Genomic DNA, 24,362 nt, shown 5'->3' with positions numbered 1-24,362 from the left:
ATTATGATGGAGGTTAAACTCTTTATGTGAGTGTTAGGGACATTTGGTCTTTCTTTTTCCGTGAACTGTGTCCACACCCTTGGTCCTTTTTTTCTTTTTAACATCTCAAGTTTCTTTAGATAGTAGGGAGATTAGAATGGGCTGGTTTTCTCAACCCATTACAGAACTATAGCTTTAAAGAGTCTTTAAAAAGTTATTCATGCCATCCTCTATTTCTTGGAAATAGGAATCCCCCATTCCCAGTTAGGATAATTTAATTTAGTTTTCTGACTTATAGTGTAATATGTGTATTACAGAAATACTGGAAGAAATTTAAAACTGCATGTCTGCCCTTTCTTTCTTTTCTTTTTTTAATTTTTTTAGTTTGTTTGAGACAGACAGAAAGCACTAGCAGGGGAGAGGCAGAGAGAGAGGGAGAGAGAAAGAGAAACCCAAACAGGTTCTACACTGCCAGTGAACAGCCCAACGTAAGGCTCAAGGGGCTTAAATTCACAAGCCGTGAGATCATGACCTGAGCCGAAGTCCGACACTTAACTGACTGACTGAGCCACCCAGGTGCCGCCATTTTGTTTTGTTTTTTAATTTAAGTTTATTTATTAGAGAGAGAGAGAGAGAGAGAGAGAGAGGAGGGGAAGAGAGAGAGGAGGGGAAGAGAGAGAATTCCAAGCAGGCTCTGCACTGTCAGCACAGAGCCAGACAAGATCCCACCACCGTGGGGTCACAACCTGAGCTGAAACCAAGGGTCGGACGCCCAACCAACTGAGCCACCCAGGCGCTCCTTGGTTAAAAATGTTTTTAACTACAGTCAGTAGCACAACATCAGAAACGACAACAAAAACTTGACCATGTTGGTAATTTTAAGTTAAAATTTATGTTTTGAAATAAAAAATCATAACAAAAGTTTACAGAACAGTCACACAGATACCATTGCATGCTTCATTTATACAAAAAAGTTCCATAGTCAAAACAAAGAGCTGTCATTTATAAATGTGAGTTCCTTTCTTTGAGCAAGAGATAGCTTATGTGCAACGTGAGACGGAAAAACCAGGGAGACCTGGTGACGCGGCAGCGGCCCAGGGCCTGCCCGAGCGCCGCTTCCCCTGCGCCAGGGGAGGGGAGACTGGCTGGCGTCTCAGGTTCTGTGTGCGGTGGGCCTTTCATTTCAGAGAACAGGACATGATTATAACCGGACCATTTCCTGTGTAGACTTCAACAGAAAATAGCTTGCTTAAAAACCGTACTACAAAGCGTGCTATGCTTTTGGCTGTGACGCTCACCTTCTCTGGAAAATTTCCAATTCAGACGTTTCTGCTTTGGTTTGCTTTCTTGGAGATTCATCCTCCACACGCACCAGTCCATACGAAACAACTAACTGGCGGTGGTTTTTCTGAAGCCGGTCTGTGGCCCCGTCTCCATCACATCACACGGGCTGTGCCCGCCGTGTCTCTGCTCAGGTCAAACCATCTCCTAGTTATGGAGCACCCAGCTGATGGATTTATTGCTTCTTCATTGCATGACACTGTTTACTATGCCCGGTGTGTTTTATTATATTCCTGTAGAATTTTGTCAGTTCGCGCTGCTATCAGCACGATCAACAGTTTGAGGTTTTTACGTAACTGCTCTTCAGGTGCTCTCCTGGTGAGAGCTCAGCGGATGGGCCCGGGCGCAGACATCAGGACAGCGATGCTGGTGGATGAACTCTCTCTGGCACTTCGCACTTCTGACTCTGTCTCCCTCCACTGACGCCGCATCTAGCCTCACAAGAATCAACGGAATTTGCGCACACTGCCTCTCTAGCAAAATACTCAGTTTCTTTTTCAATAGTAAACGTGACTTTTTGCCGAAGACCTGCTCAGGACCAACATCACAAAACCATGCACTCAGACAAATGATCTAAAAGTACAGGGGCCTTATCTCCAAATACCGATTCTAAAATCAAGGTAGGTCTTTAAGACTTTGACCGTGTCCATGGGTCCCCACAATTCTAGGACACCTTATTCCACATCAGTAGGTCTATGGTGTGACAAAAACCAGAACGCATACTCTTAAATGACAGCATACCAGGACCACTGAATTTCCTAACTACAATGTTTAACGTTTTCCGTATTTACTTAAAAATTCATAGCATGGCATCACTAAAACTTGCTAATTATGAGAGCAGTTAATTTACAAACATTTCCCTTCACAATGATTGTGCCACTATTCGCTTTTATTTATCCCTAATTAAGTTTGATTTCAACTACCTGATTCTGAGTTTGAGGTAGCCTCATAATTCTGCTGCTATGAAAGTGCCATGTTCCAAAATACCACTTGAAGTATTAGATTAGATCTAAATGAGAGAGGAAAACAAAGCAGTTAAACCTTTTCCTCCCTTGGCATACAAACTGAAAAAAAAAAAAAAATCATCCATCTTCAGTGATAAAAATATAGTTCTTTTGTAAGCATAGACACAATACATGGAATCTGTTTCTTTCCATGAAAAGCAGAGTCAAGAGAAAAGGACTCAAATTCTAGAGCTACCTTTCGGTTAACCCGAGTAAGAATGTGCACGAACTCAAGCTTGTGAGCATACAGTCTGAGCATCGAGCAAAGTGACTGGATGAACCAGGATCCATCCTTGGAATTTCGCCAGGAGTAGTAACCTACAAGGCAAAATGTAACCGAAATGCCGTGAGTGTCTGATGTTATAAATTCTCACATAATCGTCAAGGAGAAAACAAGCATACATTTCCTCAAGCAGGGCCAGCCCTAAAAAGGAAAAGAAACGGCGCCTGTGGTGTCCGGGGAAATGACACTAGAGGGGACAAAAGTGTGCTGTGTATATACCCCTGCTCGTGGCGAGGAAACGAAGAGTTGTGAACTACCTTCCCCGCTGAATTATGGGAAGCTCTCTTCTCTGGGTCCCCCTTCCCGCAGGGAGGGTAGAGGGTAATGTGCAGAAGGTACAGAGGCAAACGTGTGAGAAGCACCACTGGGGTAGCACAGTGTTGCAGTCAGATTATTGACTCATCCAAGACAGAAGCTGCTCGTGTCTGCACACACATTCGAGTGTCCTAAATGCGTCTACGAGGCATCTGAATGAAGTATAATAAAGACATTACAGGGTATTCAAAAACTCCAAAAAAGGGTAAAAAATGTATGTATTGTACTTTTTTCAGATTAACTCTTGGATCGACTGCTTCTAATTTAGAAGCACTTTACCTGGAAACATGTCCTGAGGTCAAAAAGAAATCATACTGAGCGTATTTAAAAATGTAACATCGTTTAAAAATGCATCTGTCCTCAGGGGCGCCTGGGTGCTCAGTCGGTTAAGCATCTGACTTCGGCTCAGGTCATGATCTCACACTGTGAGTCCGAGCCCCGCGTTGGGTTCTGTGTTGACAGCTCAGAGCCCGGAGCCTGCTTTGGATTCTGTGTCTCCCCCTCTCTCTGCCCCTCCTCAACTCACACTCTGTCTCTCAAAAATGAATAAACGTTAAAAAAAATAAAAATAAAAAAAAAATGCATCTGTCCGCCATTTCCAAACTTTGTGATACCCTGAGTTAGTCGCATCATAAATAAATCACACAGTCAATCAATACTTATTTATATGCTGATGGGTTTAACACAAACCACATTTCTTTTCCCTTGTCATATACTATTAAGGTTTATCTTTTTTATCTCCCATCTGCCAAATAATTCCTGGAAAACATACCTCTCTCCTATTCCAAGAAGTGGAGGAAGCTCTCACAATTACCATACCTGTGACAAAATGGTACATATTGTGTTCTACTACTAAATCACGATAGTGCTATTCTGAATTACCCTATAGCCTCCTCTCTGGCATTAAGTTCATGAATGGCACTGTCCAAGTATGCTTCCTTCTATCAGCAGATTTTCCAGCCAGACTTCGCTGAAGACACTTCTCTGTAGCTAAAGTTACCTGAAATACAGACCCGCTAGCTGTTCATGAATATCAAAATCCTGACAGCCTTTGGAACAGTTTCTTTGTGTTTAAGATCTCCAGGTAACATTCACTGTTTGTACCCTTACCAGGGGCTGTGGAATACGCATATAAGAAGTCGGCTTCCACTGGTATTTTCTGGCAGGCGATGTCATCCTCGGTACCACTGTCAGTCTCAATGCCGCAGTCCAGTTCCGTGCCTCGGCAGGCCTAGAGGTTAGAAAATAAACATTTACTAAAAAACTGTTATGTGTGGGGCACCTGGCTGGCTCAGTCGGTTAAGGGTCCAATTGTGATTTTGGCTCAGGTCATGATCTCACTCTTTGTGAGTTTGAGCCCCATGTTGGGCTCAGTGCTAACAGCCTGGAGCTTGCTTGGGACTCTCTCTCTCTCTCTCTCTCTCTGCCCCTCTCCCGCTCATGCCCACTCTCACTCACTCTCTCTCTCTCAATAAAAAATAAAACACCTTGTGTGTATACACATAACTGTGATTTCTTTTTTAATTTTTTTGGTAACATTTATTTTATTTTTGAGAGAGAGGGAGAGGGGGAGAGACAGAGTGGAAGCAGGGGAAGGGCAGAGAGAGGGACAGGATCTGAAGCAAGCTCCAGGCTGTAAGCTGTCAGCCTAGAGTCTGATGTATGGCTCGAACTCACAAACTGAAATCATGACCTGAGCTGAAGTTGGCGCTCAAGTGACTGAGCCACCCAGGTACCCCTACACACATAACTGATTCCTAAGAAATGTAAAGGCTGTGTAAAACTGGATGTTAACTATGAAGAATATTTTGGATAAAAGTCTAAAATGAACATTTATTCTAGATCTCGTAAGTGGTAGTTTAAATGAATAAAAAAGTTAACATTAGTTCAGTAGCTTCTGAGGGAAAAAAATAATCCATCGGCTAATCCACAAACGAGTAACTTAATCCCTGATTAATCCTCCGTCACCAGGTTATTCAGTGAAAGATTACCTGAATAATGAAGAGTTTGGGTTTGCCGGTTAGACTTCTACAATAATCCCCTCTGAAGAAACCTGTCAATTTTTTCAGGTCAACAGGTCCGTTTGTTCCATAAATGATTCCTTCATCACCGTGGCTTAGAAGCACGCAAATAAAACTGCTCCTTTTGCTATGATCTTCTCTAGAAACTGGAAAAATGTTTATAAGTAAGGAAAATAAGCAAAGAAAACCCAACACAACTTCGCTCACTCATCTCCTAGGAGACCGCACAGGAGAAAGATGAAGGACTTGAAGACGGAACCGAGAGGTCACTGAAGCCCCACCTGTGCCAGACAGCACAGCTCAGACCATTTCAGGGGGGGGCACGACTACTCTTATGTCATTTATATACAATGTAGGCTTATGAACAGTACGACGCCACGGTTCTCACGCTTTACGGCTATAATTACAGCTACCGTCATATAAAGTTGGACCGTGAAGGCGGGTCACTCTTCGTTATTTCTTACCACTGTCCAGCAACGCCACAATTTGTTCGCGTGTAAGATCGTTTTTATTCCTGACTTCGTATTTCAAGTTTGTGAATGTTTCTCGGAGGTTCGCCGCATCCACATCTGTACCAGACCGAGACGGCATTCCTGGAAAACAGAAAGGATTACTTAAATTGCATTAAAAAGAAAAAAAGAGTAATGGCTCTGAATGAATTATTCAGTGCAATAAATTCTTCTTTTCAGCTGTTAAGAAAATTCAGTTACTCTGATCGTCGGTAACACTAAGTCTCTTTAGTTTCTTGGCATATAAGACACTTCATAATACAAGCTGTATCAGTGTTATGGTCCTAAGATCTTTCACAGCTGTTTAGTAAAAAACACAACTGAAATGCTTAATGGGAGAACTTTGGTTAAATAAATTATGATTCATTTATATAATGGAATACTGTGTTGCCATTTCTGTAGACAAAATTTTACCATGGGAAATGGTCATTGTATAAAAAAACCCTATAAAACAATATAGGATACTACTTTTGTTTAGGAAAAATATGATATATATATATATACACACACATATGTATATATATAACCATATACACATCTCATACACTCAGAGGAACTGGAATTTTTTTAAGTTCCCAGCAATTTTAAGATACGTTACTACTTTAATAATATTTTTCCAGAAAAAACCCCACAAACCCACTACCACATTAATATTTTTCACCAGGCATCCTGCCAGGAGTAATTTCCTCCAACCCTTTCCAAGCACCACGAGACCATGATTATGACCAGCTTCTTTTGTACAGATGTGGGACAGGAGCACAGAGAGGTTCAGGCACTTGTTGAAGGTAACAAAGCTGGCGTTAGGCCTGTACCTGGGGGTCCTGGGCTTTCATCACTCCTTTACGGTACCCTCCACCTAAATGTACAGATTGATTGCACAGTGCACCCAGATTTAAAAATGCTAAAATGTTGGGGAGGACACACCTTAGAAGTGAATACGTTATTAACGTGTATGAATAGAAAAAAAAAGACTCGATGTCTATAGCTCCAAAACATTGTGGATAGAGTATCTCTGTGTAGTGTGACTATGAGTGATTTTAGTGGTTTTTCTTTTGTTAATCTGTAGTTTCTGAAATTTCTATTATGGCCGTATGTAATTTTTTATAAAATTAAAATAAGCCTAGCAAAGTTGTGACTTTGGAGAGGCTGAGGGTACCATGCAGCTATGTGACAAGGTGAGTGAATTCTGGTCCTAGGTTGTGAGCCATTTAAAAAATTTTTTAAATGTTTATTTATTTTTGAGAGAGAGAGAGAGAGAGCGTGACAGAGTGTGAGCAGGGGAGGCGGTGGGGGAGAGAGAGAGAGAGAGCGAGCGAGAGGGAGACACAGAATCCGAAGCAGGCTTCAGGCTCTGAGCTGTCAACACAGAGTCCGACGCGGGGCTCAAACCCACAAACCACGAGAGCATGACCTGAGCTTAAACCAAGAGTCAGACACTCAACTGACTGAGCCACCCAGGCACCCCTGTGAGCTATTTAATAGTAGAACCGAAAGTATGATACTGTCAAGAGATCACTGCAAGGACCTGACCTTCAAATTTCAAAGCAGAAAAAGAGCTCACTCTAATGCTCTAAAGTCTGCTCTAAAGCCAGACTACCGGTTTGTTGTTTGTTCTTATGGTTGTTAAAGAACATATTCAACAGTGTAAAATCCTACAGGAAGTGGGCATCATAACTGGCAATGTGAGACAGAATGTCACATGGTTCAAGGTGGCATCTCAACTTACAGCTGAAAGCAATGCAAAATGCTGCCATTCGGATTTAGACACCCATCCCCATTCACCGTGTCCTCATTCTTCATAACTAGTCTAACACCAAGGCCCACTTATCTTTCCAGTGCCACCTGGCTTCTTTTGGCCATTTTCACCACCACTCTGGTAGACAGCTTCCTAAATTAGATCTGCTGCTTCTAATTTCTTTAGTTAAAAATCAATTCTAATGTGATCGATATGCCAATTCACAGAATGATCACAGCATCGGTTTAAAAAATAAGAAGTGGAAAAATAGCCCATTCAGATCGTAAATTATACAAATGGAGCAAATGGAATACTATATGATCATTAAAAGAAAAAAATCTGAAGATTCTACAGGAACACGAAAAATGTTTATATTACGTTAAGAGGGATAAGGATACAATATTGCTTGCATATTATGAATACAATTAAGCTTTAAGAGAAACGGTCAGGAGAAAGTATCAAGTAATACATCAAGATATTAATTAGCTTTTTAGGATTGTAGGGGATTTTATTTTTTATATTCTCTAAAAATAAAGTCTGCAATGTATTAGTAGATTCAAGTGGCACTCAGCATAGAGGCTGGGAAGGAGATTTGGTGATCAGGCCATGGTGAATCTAAGAGAACAGTTTCAGTGGAGAGGTAGTGGAGGAAACAGATTCAAGAGGGATGGAAAGAAGTGAGAACAGCAAGCTTGAAGTACATGTTTTCAAAATTTAGAGGAGACAAAAATGAGATCAAAGCTTAAGAGGAAGCAGGGTAAAAGAAAGGTCTCTTTCAAATGGGGCTCTGTCATTTTTGTAGGGGGAAAGGAAAAAGTCAGTAGAGCAAGTGAAGATACAAACAGGTGAAGGAGTCCAGGAGGTGGATTGAGAGCTCAGGCTGGGGGCGTGGTCGGGCACACCAAGGCCAAGTCCCAGCTCTGCTATTAAATTATCTGTGTGACTCTGTGCAAGAATTTTAACCTTTCAGCACCTAACCGTGGTTACTTTTCAGGGTCGTTATGCAAATTAAACAAGAGAATACCTACCAGGTGCCCTGTACAATTCTGGAATGAAAAAGTACTACTACCTATTATTTGTTGAATCCTTCTGTTAGCGTTAAAGAGGGAACAGGGGGATAAAGAAACGAGGGCAGAAAAGCCAACACACAGATAGGAGGCCTGCTATAGGAAGAGGGAGAGATTATGATGGTGGATAGAAGAATGGAGAGTTCATAATGTGTTGCAGGACATGAAGCGTCCTGCTCCATCCTTACTTTGTGGTTATTCTGTGTTATCGTTTACTAACTAATAACATCAGTTCTATTTTTAAAATGATACCAGATGTAAACAGGACGATGTTTGAAAAGGACTAAAAATTAGGTTGTGATACATACCGGTACTTTCATGAAAGTTCTTATTATTAATTATTATACATAAACCCATTTCAGGGTAATCCATTTTGTAACTGTTGTCCATGTATATTCCAGAGTCCATTGATTTGCTTCCATGGAAGATCTTTCTGCTTGGAAATCAAACAGTTTACAAAGACAGAAAGGCCAATGCTGCTGTTCACATCAATACAACTTTTAGAACACATGCGGACAGTTCACATTTGTTGGGTGGGTGTTAGGCTGTGTGCTGCAGGCCTTTCCTGATTTAAATTTCACAAGAAACCATTTTACGGATGAGGAAGTGACTGTTGTGAGGCCAAGTAATGTGCAGATGGTTATGCAGATAACGTGTCAGGACCGAGGCCAAGAGCACCTGTTGGACTTCAGAGTCCAGGCTTTTAATCTCCACATTTGGCTTTCCTCTAAATTGTACAGAATTCCATCACATACATTTTATGCTTTAAACATTTTAAATTTCTTGTAATGTTGTGAGATATTTTACCTTTCAAGGTAAGAGCAACGTCTTAAAAATTACCCTGAAATGCTAGGAAAGCAACAAAATGCATATATGACTTGAAGCACAATATTTACCACAATTCCTAAATTGTTTCTTAAATGCCATGAGTTAAATGAATTAATAGTTAATACAGAAAATCACTGTTGTATATAACTGGAAAATACTTGTCTGAAAGTCGCTAAACCTCTGTTAATCCTAGACCAGGGTCAATAAACTTTTTTTTTTTTCCAAAAGGGCCAAATATCAAGTATTTGAGGCCTGTGTTTTTTGTAGCTCCTCCGTTCTGCTGGTGAACATAGCCCAGGACAATATGTAAGTCAAAGTGTGTGGCTACATTCCAATAATACTTGACCAAAATAGACTGGAAGCCCAAACCCTGATCTAGCCCAAGAATCAGTAAATACCAGGTCTAGGAACAGCCAAACCTCAATACCTAAAGTGCATGTACTCATCATGCCTTTAACCGGAGAGTATTTCATTACGTGCAATTACATGCAATTCTAAAAACATTGTTGGAAAAAGATGAAAATAGTACATGAAAGCAGTCAAGGTCAGAAAGGAACTATTATATTTAGCTAGAGGTGAAGATCCCCACATTTTACAGGTGAGAAAATCAACACTCTGAAAGCAGACTGACTTGTTGGAGACCATATAGATAATGGACCCCAGAACAGTAATTCTTCACCTCCTGCTGCCTCCTAGGAGGCAGTAGGATAGCCAGGCTGGGGGAGCCGTGGGGGGAGGGGGCTGCCTGATAAAGAGCAGAGACTCAAAAAACCAAGGGACGTGAGGATAACTTAGCACAGGACAAAAATGACCTAAATCTGTTTTGGGCTCCCATGCAATTTGCTATTAAATTATATTCTAGGGGCACCTGGGTGGCTCAGGTCATGATCTCACAGTTCATGAGTTTGAGCCCCCCGTTGGGCTCTGTGCTGACAGCTCAGAGTCTGGAGCCTGCTTCGGATTCTGTGTCTCCCTCTTTCTCTGCCCCTCCCCTGCTAATGCTCTCTGTCTCTCAAAAATGAATAAAACCGGTAAAAAAATTATATTCTATATGATATGAAAAGGTAGGAAAATGCATGTATCATTTAAAAAGGTTTTTAAAAAAATCCCCAAACCCTCTAAAAGGAGAGTGCATTTCAAAAGCTTAGTTTCTAGGAAATCTCCTTAGTGAAACAGACACCGCTAAATCTTTATTGGTAACCTGTTAATAGTTCTGTAATACTCTTATTTAGTACTAAAACTACTACTTCCCTGGGTGGTCCAAAATAGTAATATCAGGTCTCAGAAAGAAATTTTAGAATTCAAAGTTCTCCAAGAGATTGCAAATGGATAATGACATGAATTAAATTAATAGTGTTTTGAGTTTTATCTTTTTTCTTTCTCCAACATCTGGTTATGGGAAACATTAATATGTAAAATATTGCAAAAAGGAAGACAGAAAAACAAAGGGTACAAGATCATCTAAAACCAGGCAATTCTTCCCCAGACTCGGAATTGTCATTTCATTTTAGTCTTGTCCCTCAGAGATAAACACAACGCCAAAAATCTCCCCCAAACACAGAAGCTCTCATCCTCCAGAAGGATTTAGGGAAGCACAGAACCATCCAGATCTGCAAGTTCTGCCCTTCCTGTGGCGTCCCGCTTCCAGGTTAGGGTCTCTGACTGTGGGTCAGGCACTGTACCTCCCCATAGTTTCGTGAAAGTTTGATTTTAAGAAGATTCAGGGAGGCTAAGTAGACATGTGGAGCCACACAGCTGAGGTAGGGAGCTGGCTGGGTGTCTCTGGTTTGAAAGCCCTTTCTGTTTCCTTGCTTCTCAAAGTTCGCTGTGTCACGTACACATGCCTTTCTCTGATTATAAAGATAGTATTAGAGGGGCGCCTGGGTGGCTCAGTCGGTTGAGCGTCCGACTTCGGCTCAGGTCACGATCTCGCCGTTCGTGGGTTCGAGCCCCGCGTCGGGCTCTGGGCTGATGGCTCAGAGCCTGGAGCCTGCTTCCGATTCTGTGTCTCCCTCTCTCTCTGCCCCTCCCCCGTTCATGCTCTGTCTCTCTCTGTCCCAAAAATAAATAAACGTTAAAAAAAAAAAATTAAAAAAAAAAAAGATAGTATTAGAAATACTTACGTTTCTGAATTTTTAATGGATTTTGCATCCACTGAGTTTTCACTGTTCTCCATGGGTACTTCTAACTAGAATATAAAGATAGGAAGTAATCAAAATCTGTAATTATAAGATCACTGCCTCCTCTTAATTATTCCAATGATGGTTTCTCCAAATTAATGCTTTATATGGACATTTTCACATTAGCGTTACCCCCCTCCCCAGCTTCACCTCCTCTGTTAAATGTTTCTGTGAGTCAAACCTGAAAACAATGATCCCTTCTAAAAGTATGTGTAACGGAGCCCATTTCTTTGTCTCTTTCTTTCTTTTTTAAGCGAGCTATGAAGTCCATACAGTATACAAGGAAGAAGCATGCGGCTTGATCAATTTTTACATTTGTACACTCCCACCCGACCAGGATACCAGTTGCAACTTATTGCAACAGAGCAGGTCATTCATTGATAAGAACTCAGTTTTCTAACTCAACACCATCAAAACAAAACCCAGAAAGGCCCCATCACAACGGTATACCTCACATCATACTATTCTACGATGCTTTAGATTCTTGAGAGATACAGCACCAAGAAGTTCCAAACCTCCATATAATCTTTATTCTGAAACTGGGCTTGAGAATCCCGACTTCTCATTTAGGGCGGTGGGGTGGATGGCCTGGGAAACCAGGAAGTAAGAACTGAAGTTTCTGCTTTCATGCTTCCATCAGACAATTCTAGCCTACCTTATGCAGTGCGCACGTCCTTAACAATCAAAGCACTTATTATACAGCAGACACTGTGCTGGGCATGTGACCTTTTCTCTTCCCAACACTCCTACAAGTCAGGAAACTCCACTTTTAGTGATTAAATGACTTGGTCCACAGTCACAGAGCTAAGTGACTGAGGCCCCTTCCTTCCCACTCTGCTCTGAGGCCTCCGAGGAAGCCAGGGCCTTACTACTTGTCTTCTGGAGTTCTCCCATGTCTTCTCTAGCCTTCCAGAAGTAAAGGTACTTCCCATGGCAATCTGCCTCCTTAAATAAAGAAGAGAGAAAAAACAAGGCCAAAATTGCTCAACTTTCTCCAGCCTCTGGAAGCCCTGGCTATCTCAGAAATTCTAACCAAGATACAATTTTAACCTAACTCGTATGCTAAAATCAGGAATCTTAAAAGAATATACCAGCCCATCAACAGGACCTACTCAATCACAGAGCTTATATAGAAAGCCTTAGCCTCCCTTCCCACTTTTAAATTTAAAAAATTGTGATAAAACATACATAAATTTACCATCCTATTTTAAGTGTACAATTCAGTGACATTACGTATAGTTACATTATTGCATAACCATCACACCATCCATCTCTAGAACTTACTTTTTCATCTTCCCAAACTGAAAATCCCTACCAAAGCCCACCCCTTTCAAGGCCTCCTAAGAACTAAGGAGACTTCTTTTGTTCTCCAAAGTTAAGTTCCTTCCTGCCTTCTCCCTAAATATTATATGCACCCATGGTGGGGAAAGATGGAGACAAGAATATGGAGGAAAGGAAGTGTCACCATTTCAATTCAACCACAGAGGAGGGTAGCATTTCACCTTCTCTCAACACCAGTCTTCATTTTGCATTTCTAACAAAGACTTTTTTTGCTTTTCTACCATCTTGTTTCCTACAGGCTTTCTACAAAATCACGGGAGGATAGTGATGAACCCTCTTTTAGTAAGTAAGCAAATATTTAGTGAGCACATGCTTTGTGCTAGGTACCATTGTAAGTACTAGGACAGAGTAGAAGACAAGGCAAAGTTCTTACCTTCAAGAAAGTTTCATCCTAGAAAGGAAGAATAGTTACAGATTGACAGTAAGATTTCTGACACTAATTGGAACTCTGAAGAAAATAAAATAGGGTAAAGTACTGGAGAGACTGGGAGTGCGAGCTACTTTAGCTAAGGTGGTTGGAGAAGCCATCTCCGAAGTGACATTTACATCGAGATCCAAGACATTGAGGCTATCCTTGCCAGAGAAGGACCCCCGAGTACAACGTCTCTGAAAAAGTTTGGTGTATTCATGGTACAGAAAGAAGACTAATTTCACTTAGTGCATGGTCAAGGGAGGGGAAGGGAGGGGAGGGAAGGGAAGAGAAATGGAGTAGGAAAGGTGAGATCACATGGGGCCCTCAGGAGCTGAGAGCAGCTTGGGTTTTATTCTGGTTGCAAGGAGAAACCATTGGTGTGTTTTTAAGCAGAGGAGGGAAGGAATGCTTTCAAAAGATCACTGTCACTGCTGAGTGGAGAATTAACTGCAGAAGACTGGAGCACAAACACACAGGCCAATGGAAAGCCTTAAAGAATAGTTCTAGAAAGGGATGATGATGGCTTAGACTAGAGTTGAACAGTAGATGCAGGCAGTTAAGAGTCTGGAATCAGGGAGAGATCCGTGCTGGAGATACACTGGGGCACTCTGGTATTTAGAGAGCCAGTAGGAGACTAAGGTGACTGGCAGCAGGGGGAGTATCAGAGGAATGTCAGGAAAAATTGTCTAACACTTGGAAATGGGCAAAAGAAATTACTGTGTATCATTTCAGTGTGGTGCTGGCCATTGTCAAGAGGAATCTTGACTTTATAGGGTGTCTTTTGACTGACCTTGTACTGTGTAGGTTATTTTACAACTCTGTAGGAAGATAAGTCATGGAAAATGGATGGCCATGCAAATGATTCTTGTCCGTAGCAACAAAAATGAATGTGTCTTTTAATGATGCAGTTGGTTTTGAACCTGTAGAAAAGAGGACCCTTTCAAATGATGTATTACCGCCCTACAGGATATTAACCAGTTTTGCTTCTATTAGCAAATTCATTTCATTATACCTAATTGTCTATGTTTGTTCTTCCAATTCTCCTTTGAACTGGTCTTAATATCTTACTGGTTCTATTATTAATTAAAATATCTGGTGCGCCTGGGTGGCTTAGTCGGTTAAGCATCTGACTCTTGATTTTGGCTCAGGTCCTAATCTCACAGTCATGGAATCGATTCCTACATCTGGGCCTCCTTCGGATTCTCTCTCCTTTCTCTTTCTGCATCTCTCCAAATTGCACGTGTACGCTCTCTCTCTCTCTCTCAAAATAAATAAACATTAAAAAAAATGCTTTAAAATATCTGACACATTTATTTTACATTTACCCAACAGCCACATTTTATACTTTTCAAAAATCATAGTTTAAAAGGATCCATGTTGCCGCAGAGGGTTGGGGAGAAAATGGGAGAAGGAAAATGAGTAAAGATAACAAAAGTGAGTAAACAGTTTTGCAGTGAAGGGGAAAGGAGAAATGGGATAGTAGCTGGAGGGGGACAAGGGGGCAGAGATTTCTTAAGTTGTTTGGTTTTAAAGATAGGTTATAGAAGGCATGCTTTCATGTTGGTGAGACTGATCTGTGTAAAGTGAGAAATTAACAGGGCAAGAGGAGAGAAAGTTCCTGAAGGGATGAAAGGGTTTGTGGATGTAGCTCACATGTGGGGAGGTGTCAGTCTCAGCTAAGAACAGGAGAGGGTTCATCTGCCATGATGGGAAGGAGGACAAATATCAGGCACACCGTGTAAAGAGATGGTGAGTGTGACAGAGGGAGGATTAGGTACTTCCCTGGGATTGCTCCTATTTCCTCTATATTTAGATCAGCCACGAGACGAGAATCCCAAAATGTCCTAGCTGTATTTTTGTGCGGACTTACCCACGTATTTGAACCAAGTCATACCTAAAACCGATCACGCACAATATGAGGAGAGGTGTGTGAGACAGGCATTCTCATACACTACTGGAAGGGACGTCAACTGGGATCATCTCTTGAGAACATCTTGATATGTCCTCCCACCCCTCAATAAATGCTTTCAAGTTTGACCTGGTAAAATCATACTTCTAAGAATGCAGCCCAAAAAAATAACCCCAGGGGTTGGTGGGGGTAAAGAGGGAAGGATACGCATTTTTCAACAAAATATTGAGAATATCGAGAACTGAGAATAGTTAAGTTGTGGTATATCCATACACTGGCTAATAGAACTATAAAACTTAAAACAATGTTTTTTTTTTGTTTTTTTTTTTGTTTTTTAATTTTGGAGAGAAAGGGCACACGGGAGAGGGGCAAGGGAGAGAAAGACTCTTAAGCAGGCTACGCTCAGCCCTGGTATAAAAGTTTTTTAAACAACTTAACAAGGGGCACGTGGGTGGCTCAGGTCATTACTCGCAGTCATGGGATCAAGCCCTGCATCAGGCTCTGCACTGAGTGTGGAGCCTGCTTGGGATTTTCTCTCCCATTCTCTCTACCTGTCTCTCCCCAGCCCTCTCTTAATCAAAATATATAAACAGTACAAAAAAGTACTTATCAATTATATAGCAAATGCTTATAATGTAAGGCTAAGTAGATATAGGTTACAGGGGTGCCCGGGTGGCTCAGTTGGTTGAGTGTCCAACTGTGGCTCAGGTTGTGATCTCACAGTTGAGTTCGAGACTTGCGTCGGGCTTGCTGCTGTCAGCACAGGGCCCACTTAAGATCCTCTGTCCCTCCCTCTCTCTCTCTCTCTCTCTCTCTCTGCCCCTCCACCACTCATGCTTTCTCTCTCAAAAATAAATAAAACATTAAAAAAATGCTTTTAAAGCTGTATAAAATAATCTCCATCAAAGCAAACACAAGAAAAAGACCCAAAGTAATTATCTAGGATCTTTACATATTAACCTGTTAACTGTGGCTATCTCTGGGGGATGGGATTATTGGCAACTTATTCATTCCTTAAAATTTTATTTTCTATTTTTTCTATGATATCTGTATTGTTTAAAAATTTTTTTTTAATTATTTATTTTTGAAAGAGACAGAGCATAAGTGGGGGAGGGGCAGAGAGAGAGAGAGAGAGAGAGAGAGAGAGAGAGAGAGAATCCAAAGCAGGCTTCAGGCTCTGAGCTGTCAGCACAGAGCCCGATGTAGGGCTTGAACCCATGAACCATGAGATCATGACCTGAGCCAAAGTTGGATGCTTAACCGACTGAGCCACTCAGGGGCCCCTGTACTGTTCTTATTTATTTATTTATTTATTTATTTATTTAACTTTAAAATTTTTATTATATTTATTTATATTAATTTATCTTGTAAATCTTTAACTTAAATTTTAGTTAATTAACATACAGTGCAATATTGGTTTCAGGAGTAGAATTCAGTGATTCATCACTTTTTTTAATTTTTTTTTTTTTTAACGTTTATTTATTTTTGAGACAGAGAGAGACAGAGCATGAACAGGGTGGGGGGCAGAGAGAGAGGGAGACACAGAATCTGAAACAGGCTCCAGGCTCTGAGCTGTCAGCACAGAGCCTGACATGGGGCTCGAACTCACGGACCGTGAGATCATGACCTGAGCCGAAGTCGGACACTTAACTGATCAAGCCACCCAGGCGCCCCAGTGATTCATCACTTACATACAACACCCAGTGCTCATCACAGCAAGTGCCCTTTTTTTTTTTTTTAATGGTGTATGTTTACTTTATTTTTTAAATTTACTTCCAAGTTAGTTATAATACAGTGCAACAGTGATTTCAGGGGTAGATTCCTTAATGCCCCTTACCCATTTAGCCCATCCCCCCCTCCCACAACCCCTCTAGCAACCCTCTGTTTGTTCTCCATATTTATGAGTCTCTTATGTTTTGTCCCCCTCCCTGTTTTTATATTATTTTTGTTTCCCTTCCCTTATGTTCATCTGTTTTCTCCCTTAAAGCCCTCATATGAGTGAAGTCATATGATTTTTGTCTTTCTCTGACTGACTAATTTCGTTTAGTGTAATACCCTCCAGTTCCATCCACGTAGTTGCAAATGGCAAGATTTCATTCTTTTTGACTGCCGAGTCATACTCCATTGTATATATATATACCACATCTTCTTTATCCATTCATCCATAGATGGACATTTGGGCTCTTTCCATACTTTGGCTATTGTCGATAGTGCTGCTATAAACATTAGGGTGCACGTGCCCCTTCGAAACAGCACACCTGTATCCCTTGGATAAATACCTAGTAGTGCAATTACTGGGTCAGAGGGTAGTTCTATTTTTAATTTTTTGAGGACCCTCCGTACTGTTTTCCAGAGTGGCTGCACCAGCTTGCGTTCCCACCATCGGCGCAAAAGAGATCCTCTTTCTCTGTATCTTCGCCAACATCTGTTGTTGCCTGAGTTATTTTTGTGTATGGTGTAAGAAAGTGGTCCAGGTTCATTTCTCTGCATGTTGCTGTCCAGTTTTCTTAGCACCACTTGAAGACACTATCTTTATTCCATTGGCTATTCTTTCCTGCTTTGTCAAAGATTAGTTGGCCATATGTTTGTGGGTCCATTTCTGGGTTCTCAATTCTGTTCCATTGATCTGAGTGTCTGTTTTTGTGCCATGTATTATTTTTAAAGTTAGAAAATAGTAACAAAGATCATGTCTACTATGAAAGTAGCAATCCTTCCTTAACTGCTCTGTGCCATGTTCTAGTCTCCCTCTTTTTCTTTCTCTTTCTGTTTCACACATTGAAAAAAACATGTATCAGGTACAGGAAACCTCAAATGTCCTTGAACCATAAATCTAGAGCCCAAATTGCCCCATGCAGGCCAATTCTAAGTGGGCAGACTAGAACTCAAAAAAACTATCCATCCATAATTTTTTGCTAAAAAACAAAGTCGTGGTTAATTTGATGAATTGAGAGAATAGTTACAGAGTGGCTAACAATTCTGAAAACACAGGCAAATATATGATTTATTGTTGTATTACAATCCATACGAAAATAGTATTATATATGTTTCAAGACTTTATGGCCAGCCTGTAGTAAATCTGGACTGAAAACACAGTGGGAAAGACGACTTAATAAAAATAGAAATTTCTTGGGGCGCCTGGGTGGCTCAGTCGGTTGAGCGTCCGACTTCGTCTCAGGTCATGATCTCCCACTCCGTGAGTTTAAGCCCCGTGTCGGGCTCTGTGCGGACAGCTCAGAGCCTGAAGCCTGCTTCAGATTCTGTGTCTCCCTCTCTCTCTGCCCTTCCCCTGCTCATGCTCTGTCTCTCTCTGTCTCAAAAATAAATAAAAACATTAAAAAAAAGAAAAAAGAAATTTCTTAAGCTGAACCCTGAGCTCCTGCCAGTGTCCTTTCTGGCCCCCAGGGTTTGTCTCAAATTGGCCCTGTGAATGGGTTTTCCAAATGTACAGTATGTGCTCAGGAACCCCTAAATGCTGGTAGGTTCCCGCATGGGACTGAAGCCCTTAAGAGATCCTGTCAAACACTTTGGCCAACAGTGCAGTGATTCTCAGACTGAAATACTAATTTCTAACAACCTTTTTATCTTTTGCCAACAATAAGCTGTGGAATGAAACTATTCTATCCTTATAGAAAGTTTTAATTTAAATAGTGACCAGCTTTCCAGAGTTTTAAAATATTTGGCTTCTTGGCTCATATCAGTGTTAAGATTTCATTTGAATAATAGGAGACTTTTACATAGTTACTTCCTTTTCACTGAACTTTCTTTTTAATTTAACTTAATGTTTTTGGAGAGCGAGAGTACGCAGGTGCGGGAGAGGGGCAGAGGGTGAGAGAGAATCCCAAGCAGGCTCTACACCCAGTGTGGAGCCTGATGTGAAACTTGATCACGACCCTGGGATCGTGACCTGAGCCAAAATCGAGTCAGATGCTCAACCGAGCCACCCGGGTGCCTCTACTGAACTTTCTCCGACCAAATCATTCTTAAAAGTTACAGTTTCATATAGATCAAGCTTAATACAAATAATCGTAATTTATTAATATCTGATATTAGGCACGAGATGTACGATCTTGTTGCAGTAAAGGCAGTTGGTGGCTGAAAGGAAAAATATGAATTCTTTAGAGTAGGATTATAGTGTTTGATAAGGATTTCTCAGGAAAAAATACTGTAACATGCTTCATGGCTTTTGTTACCAGAATCTGAATACTATACATTGTGACAGTATCAGTTGACCTTCATCTAGTATCGTAAATTTATATAATGGTAAATAAAATCCTCACTGCCTCAGATTCGTGCACATTTGTTCTCTCCTTGTCACCATCTGCTTTTTCCACGTGAAAGTAGCAAATCCACACTCTTGGGATCAGCGCTGTGGTTCTCGCAGAACTTACTAATGTGTCACATTTAGCATTACCTCACCTCCATTAGCTAATGCTTGGCTGAATATAAATTATTCTGAGGATGGTGATCTCATCTTGAAGGAAAAAAAATGATCCCTCAAGGGAAACATCTAATGCTCTAAATGATAACAGAAGTCTATGTTCTTAGAACATTTTCATTTGACAAAACGTAAGTGGGAAGATAAGAAGGATTTAAGAAATATATCTTAGTGCAGCAATGAACTTAATACTAATTGTTTCTGCTGTACTGATGTATGTTATTTTTTCCCACCAATTCAGGATGCTGCTGCTCACAAAGTAGATTTCTGAATATATATTAGGTCCTAGAGAAAATTTAAGTGGACCAATTGGCATTAGATGGCAACTTGAATGTGGGTCTTAGGGTCACTTCTCAAGTTCCTAGACTCTTTTAGCATTTGCCACTGAAGATACAAACAGATCTTCAAGTTTAAAAACAGGTTTTCAGTATAAATTTGCTGTCACTCTGAAACAGATATTTAAACATTTCACACTGTGTTTTCCTAAACAAGTGAAGAGTTGTAATGTTTTCCTATTTATATTGTGGTTAGCCAACTAAAGGGACCATCATGTATTGCAATAATACAATAAAGCAGAGAAAGTCATCTACAGTTAAGGTGCAGAATGGAAATTAATTTCTAAAATTGCAATTTCTATATGAAGTTATGAAGTGTTATGTAAAAGCCCACAAAACTCTGTTATTAAAAATGAATAGTTTGAAAGTGTGTCTACAGCAGAGATTTCCGAATAAGATTTTAAAATAGTATAAACAGTTTGCTAGATTCCTACTCAGCTAACCTGTCCCCCATCAGTAGGTTGTTCCTGGGGGCTACCCTACAAGAAACTGAGGTAAGGGATAAAGCCCGGTCTCAAAGGGTTTGAAATCTCAAAATGAGGCATCAGAATGAATACTCACTTATGAATCAACTCCATGAATCTATCTTAAAAAAAAAAAACAAAACAACACACTGTATTTCTGATTAGTTCTTCCAGTGATGGTCTGAGACGTTAAGATCCCCATTTTACAGTTCAGCTGACTGAGGCTCAGAGCAATTAAGTAACTTAAGTGGCAGAGCCAGGACTCCCACTCTTCTACGTGACTTACTACCCTATAGGACACTATTCATAATTTCAAGACAGGAAACTAAAATCCATAACCTAGAAGCTCTAATTAAGAAGCAGCAAAGAGCATAAATAACATGACAGAGACTGATAGCAGAGACACAGAAATAGTATAAAGTGCACTTACTCTAATTAATGAAGAAAATAAGGATGACAGTTATGGTGTTTCTGAGGCCACTGGGTAATTTACTTCTAAAAGTCACATAACTGCTTTCATGTTAAGCATTCAGTATGTTATTAAGACATATTTTCTGTATGCCTCTAAAGTAAAGGTGAAGCCTTCCCATTAGGATTTCTGGGATTTATGCTTTTGCCAAAGAACTTGAAAAACATCAGGGTTGTATTTATAACCGATTACAGAGGACAAAGTCTGAAAAGCAGTCATGTATCCAAATTTAGTAAGTGAAACAGAAAAACGTACTTTTCAAATAGTTTGAATAAGAAAAGACTTCAGCTCTAATGTACTGGGGGTTTTATGGAAACTGTTTCCCATCTAGTCTCTGATTTTCTTTGGGGAATTGTAAGACTCACTGAATTGGATGTTGTCATTGGACCGAGTAGTCATTCTTTTAATATTTATTTTGTAATTGAGGTGAAAACCCACTGAGCAGCAAGTAGAATTAAATACAGAATAAACTAGAGTAAGTTCAGTGGTGCCATAGAATCAAATGAAATCATTCTTTCCTTTCTTCTGGAAGGGCCACAGGCCCAGGAAGACAGGCTGGAATTGCTTCCCCCCATTCAAAGCCAAATTGTGTATAAAATAAATGTAGAATGAAGGATCCTGAATGCCTTTCATAAAAATTACAGCTAACCTACAAGACTTTCTCCTGCCCACTCAGAACCACTCCTCCCTACACGCAGATTCGTGTTTACAATCACCTGACTTAAAAAAATCCTCCCAGGGAGAGAAGGTTTGAAACTGGGAAAAGTCAGAGTGAGCAGTATTTACTCAATTGCCATTTGTGCTATAATAATTACCTGAACAATTGCGTGCAGAATACTGCGGTCAACCTGAGTGGATGCAGTGAGGGCAGAGCCGTGGGTCCCATCCCTGTGTGGGACTCGCCTGTACCCCCCGGGGAATTCAGAGGTGCCTCCACAAGCCAGATGCCAGACAGTGCTCAGTAGGGATCACCTAACTTTATCTTACTCGAACTCAGAATCTCTGTAAGCAATTTGCAGGCAAAACCAAAATAGGCAGAGAAATAACATTACATAGTTAGAAAGCACCGTCAACAGACGTCCATTTCATCCTTACAACCACCCTATGAGGTGTGTATATAATTTATGCCTAATCTACGAAAGAGCTAGTAAGGGATGCCCTTGGGACTTGGCCTCGGGTCTTCTGACAACAGAGTGCCTATTCCCCTCCTTTACATTTATATTTACTAAATGTGTACAGAACGTTATCTAACAGTTGAAGAATTCCCACATCTTTTTGGGGGCCCAAACACCAGTGCTTCCTACCTTTGAGGCAGAGTTTAAAGATCTAATACTAGGCACCAAAACTGTTCTGAAAGCATACGTGAAAGGAAAGACTGCTTTTCAGCATTGAAGGAGGATGAAGCTGTAGGCTGTGTTAAATTAGGTTTGAAAGCAAACAGTAAAGAAATATTATAAATGTCTAAATCAGACAACACGTTAGTCTCTTAAAATGGCAGGAAGAAAGGCCTTTTTTTTTTTTTTTTTTAAGGAGAGCAAAAGCAAATCTGATGATTTAAATAGGTACCATGTTTCATTTCCTTTGTATTGTGAGCAGGTTTTATCACCACACTTTAATAAATTGTTCCTTTGTTAAAACACATTCTAACTTTTAAAGCCTTCTTTTGCAAAAAAGCAAAGCAAAACCAAAGCTCAAACATCAGGTGTGAGAGGGATGATTTAAGCTTGGAGATCATGTAACTCTAACACATTCAAAGTGGCTGAGCACGTTTTGATACAGGCTGGTCTAATCACTTTGCTCAGCACCTGTTACTATCTTACATATTCACATTGTTACAGCGTCTCCATATTTCAGTTCTGCAGTTCCTTTCTAATCCACATCTTTTAATTATAATTTGCCAAGTAATCCTAAAATAGGTTTACTTTTTCTAAACAGGGCTTAATTATTTAAAAAAAAAAAAAAACAACATAATACTGTAGTCTGGGCATTAACATGTGCCAGGCCCTAGACATGGGGAAAGACAATAAGGAACAACAAGATAAACACAGTACTTCATGGAATTTGCTTACTAACTAGTAGGGGAGATAGTAAACTAGCAATTGCAAAGGATATGCCATTTCCTTCTTAGGAAATGCAGGATGCAAAAGGAACACATGATGAGAAGACTTAAACCTTGAAGTGCTTAATGAGTACAGAAACCTAAGTAGAAGTTCCACAAGGAAATGTGATGTAAAGAAGGGAGAGAGCGAATGCAGAGTGTTCCAGGCAGAGAATAGGTATTAAGATCAGCCTGGCTGTGCAGAAAGTGAAATGGTGCTATAATGAAAGATAAGGCAGGGGAGGAGACCAAGGACCCAACCCGTGCTTGGCTTTGTTAGCCTCGTTAAGGCACCGGGTTTGTCCTATGGGCAAAGGATAAGCCTTCTGGAATTCTATTTTGTAAACATCACTCAGCCTGTGCTGTGAAGAATGGACTAGAAAGGGGGAAGGGGTCTGGAAGTACGGAGACCAATGAGGCTGTTGTAGCCACGTGAGAGCCTGGGGTGGCTCTCAGGAATGCAGAGAAGTGGACAGATGTGGCGGATATTCAGGAGGTCCAGAGGCTTGATGGCTAACTGAGGAAAGAACAGGGCGCGGTAGCTGAGAAGGCTGGTTCCTGGTTTCTTGGCTTGGATGCCCTTTACTGAGTACAGGGAGAGAGGAAGCTTCTGCATGGCTTGAGAACAGACCACTCAAATCAAGAGTGACAAGTGTGAGAAGGGCGCAATTTTCAGCATGGCCTGAGGGGGTTTCAAAGCAGCTCCTAGGGGACTTTGGCAATGGATATTTAACCACAGGGAAGAGCTGCAAGGACTTATGGAAGCCCTCAGGTCTGAAAAGGAATTGGAATTCACTGCTTGAAGTTACGTCTCTGGAAAACTGAGTCACACAGTCTACCGGAGAAAATCTACGCCCGAGACGCAACAGGCAGCAAAGACCATACGGTCGTCCAGTAACGGGAGGATCGGCCCCGAGGGCCGCGCCTCTCGGCACCACCAGGCCCGCCTTCGGCCCCCCAGGGGCACGGTTTCTGGGCGCCGAGCTTCCGCTCCTCTCTTCCCGATCCAAATCTTAGCCCAAGGCCGCCCTACCTTCCCAGGCATCCCGCTGCCTTCGGCTCTCGGCTCCTCCTCCTACTGCCGGGTTCGGCGCCCCCTCCCCCCACTCGTCCCCAGGCCCGGGGTCTAGTCTCCGGCAATCCGGCTTCGATGCTCCGGCCCGGCCTGTCCATTCTCCCGTCCTCCGGGCTCGGCCCCTCCAGCCAGATCTCCGCTCCTCGGCCCGGTCTCCCCCACCCCTGCTCGGCTCTGTCGCCAAGCGGGCTTCGGTGCACGTTCTCACACCCATGTGGTGCCATAACAAAGGATCCGCCGCACAGACCCTGCCCATCTCTTCCACTCCCCCCGGAGCTGCTGCAGGCCCGGTGGGCGCCGGGCTTTGGAGGATGGAGGGAGCGGGCCTAGGGCTGACGGGGCCGCGGCAGGAAGGGGCGATGGCAGCACTCACCGCACACACAGTCTCCACACAACGGCCACCGACTTGCTCCTCTCCGCACAGGCTCCGTTTCTCTAGCCCTCCGCCAGCTGCCCATTAAGGGTGAGTTCCAGAGCAGGCTCCGCCCCCGCTGGCCCCGCCCCTGGCCCGCCCCCTCGGCTCAGCCTGTCTCAGCGCTGACACGTCCCTCCAACCCCGGCA

General features: G+C 41.7%; 1 protein-coding gene across 6 annotated transcripts; it reads right to left on the bottom strand.

The window, feature by feature from the left end:
* Positions 1-854: 854 nt before the first annotated feature.
* CASP3 (caspase 3) lies at positions 855-24,286 on the bottom strand. 6 transcript variants are annotated; one of them, XM_049632606.1, is made up of 8 exons: positions 24,174-24,286; positions 13,806-13,935; positions 11,206-11,270; positions 8,563-8,690; positions 5,408-5,536; positions 4,914-5,089; positions 4,033-4,153; positions 855-2,642 (listed from the first exon to the last, which is right to left on the bottom strand). In XM_049632606.1, the coding sequence occupies exons 3-8, from the start codon at positions 11,256-11,258 to the stop codon at positions 2,413-2,415; spliced, it is 837 nt and encodes a 278-aa protein (XP_049488563.1). In that variant the 5' UTR covers positions 11,259-11,270; positions 13,806-13,935; positions 24,174-24,286; the 3' UTR covers positions 855-2,412. The 6 variants fall into 6 exon arrangements, with proteins under 6 accessions (XP_049488563.1, XP_049488561.1, XP_049488565.1 ...); XM_049632604.1 differs by lacking the exon at positions 13,806-13,935; XM_049632608.1 differs by lacking the exon at positions 13,806-13,935 and having other exon boundaries at positions 8,563-8,687; positions 24,174-24,285.
* Positions 24,287-24,362: the final 76 nt, after the last annotated feature.

Source organism: Panthera uncia, chromosome B1, assembly GCF_023721935.1.
Source record: "Panthera uncia isolate 11264 chromosome B1, Puncia_PCG_1.0, whole genome shotgun sequence".
NCBI classification, from domain to species: domain Eukaryota; kingdom Metazoa; phylum Chordata; class Mammalia; order Carnivora; family Felidae; genus Panthera; species Panthera uncia.
This window is presented reverse-complemented; position numbering and strand designations above follow the sequence as displayed.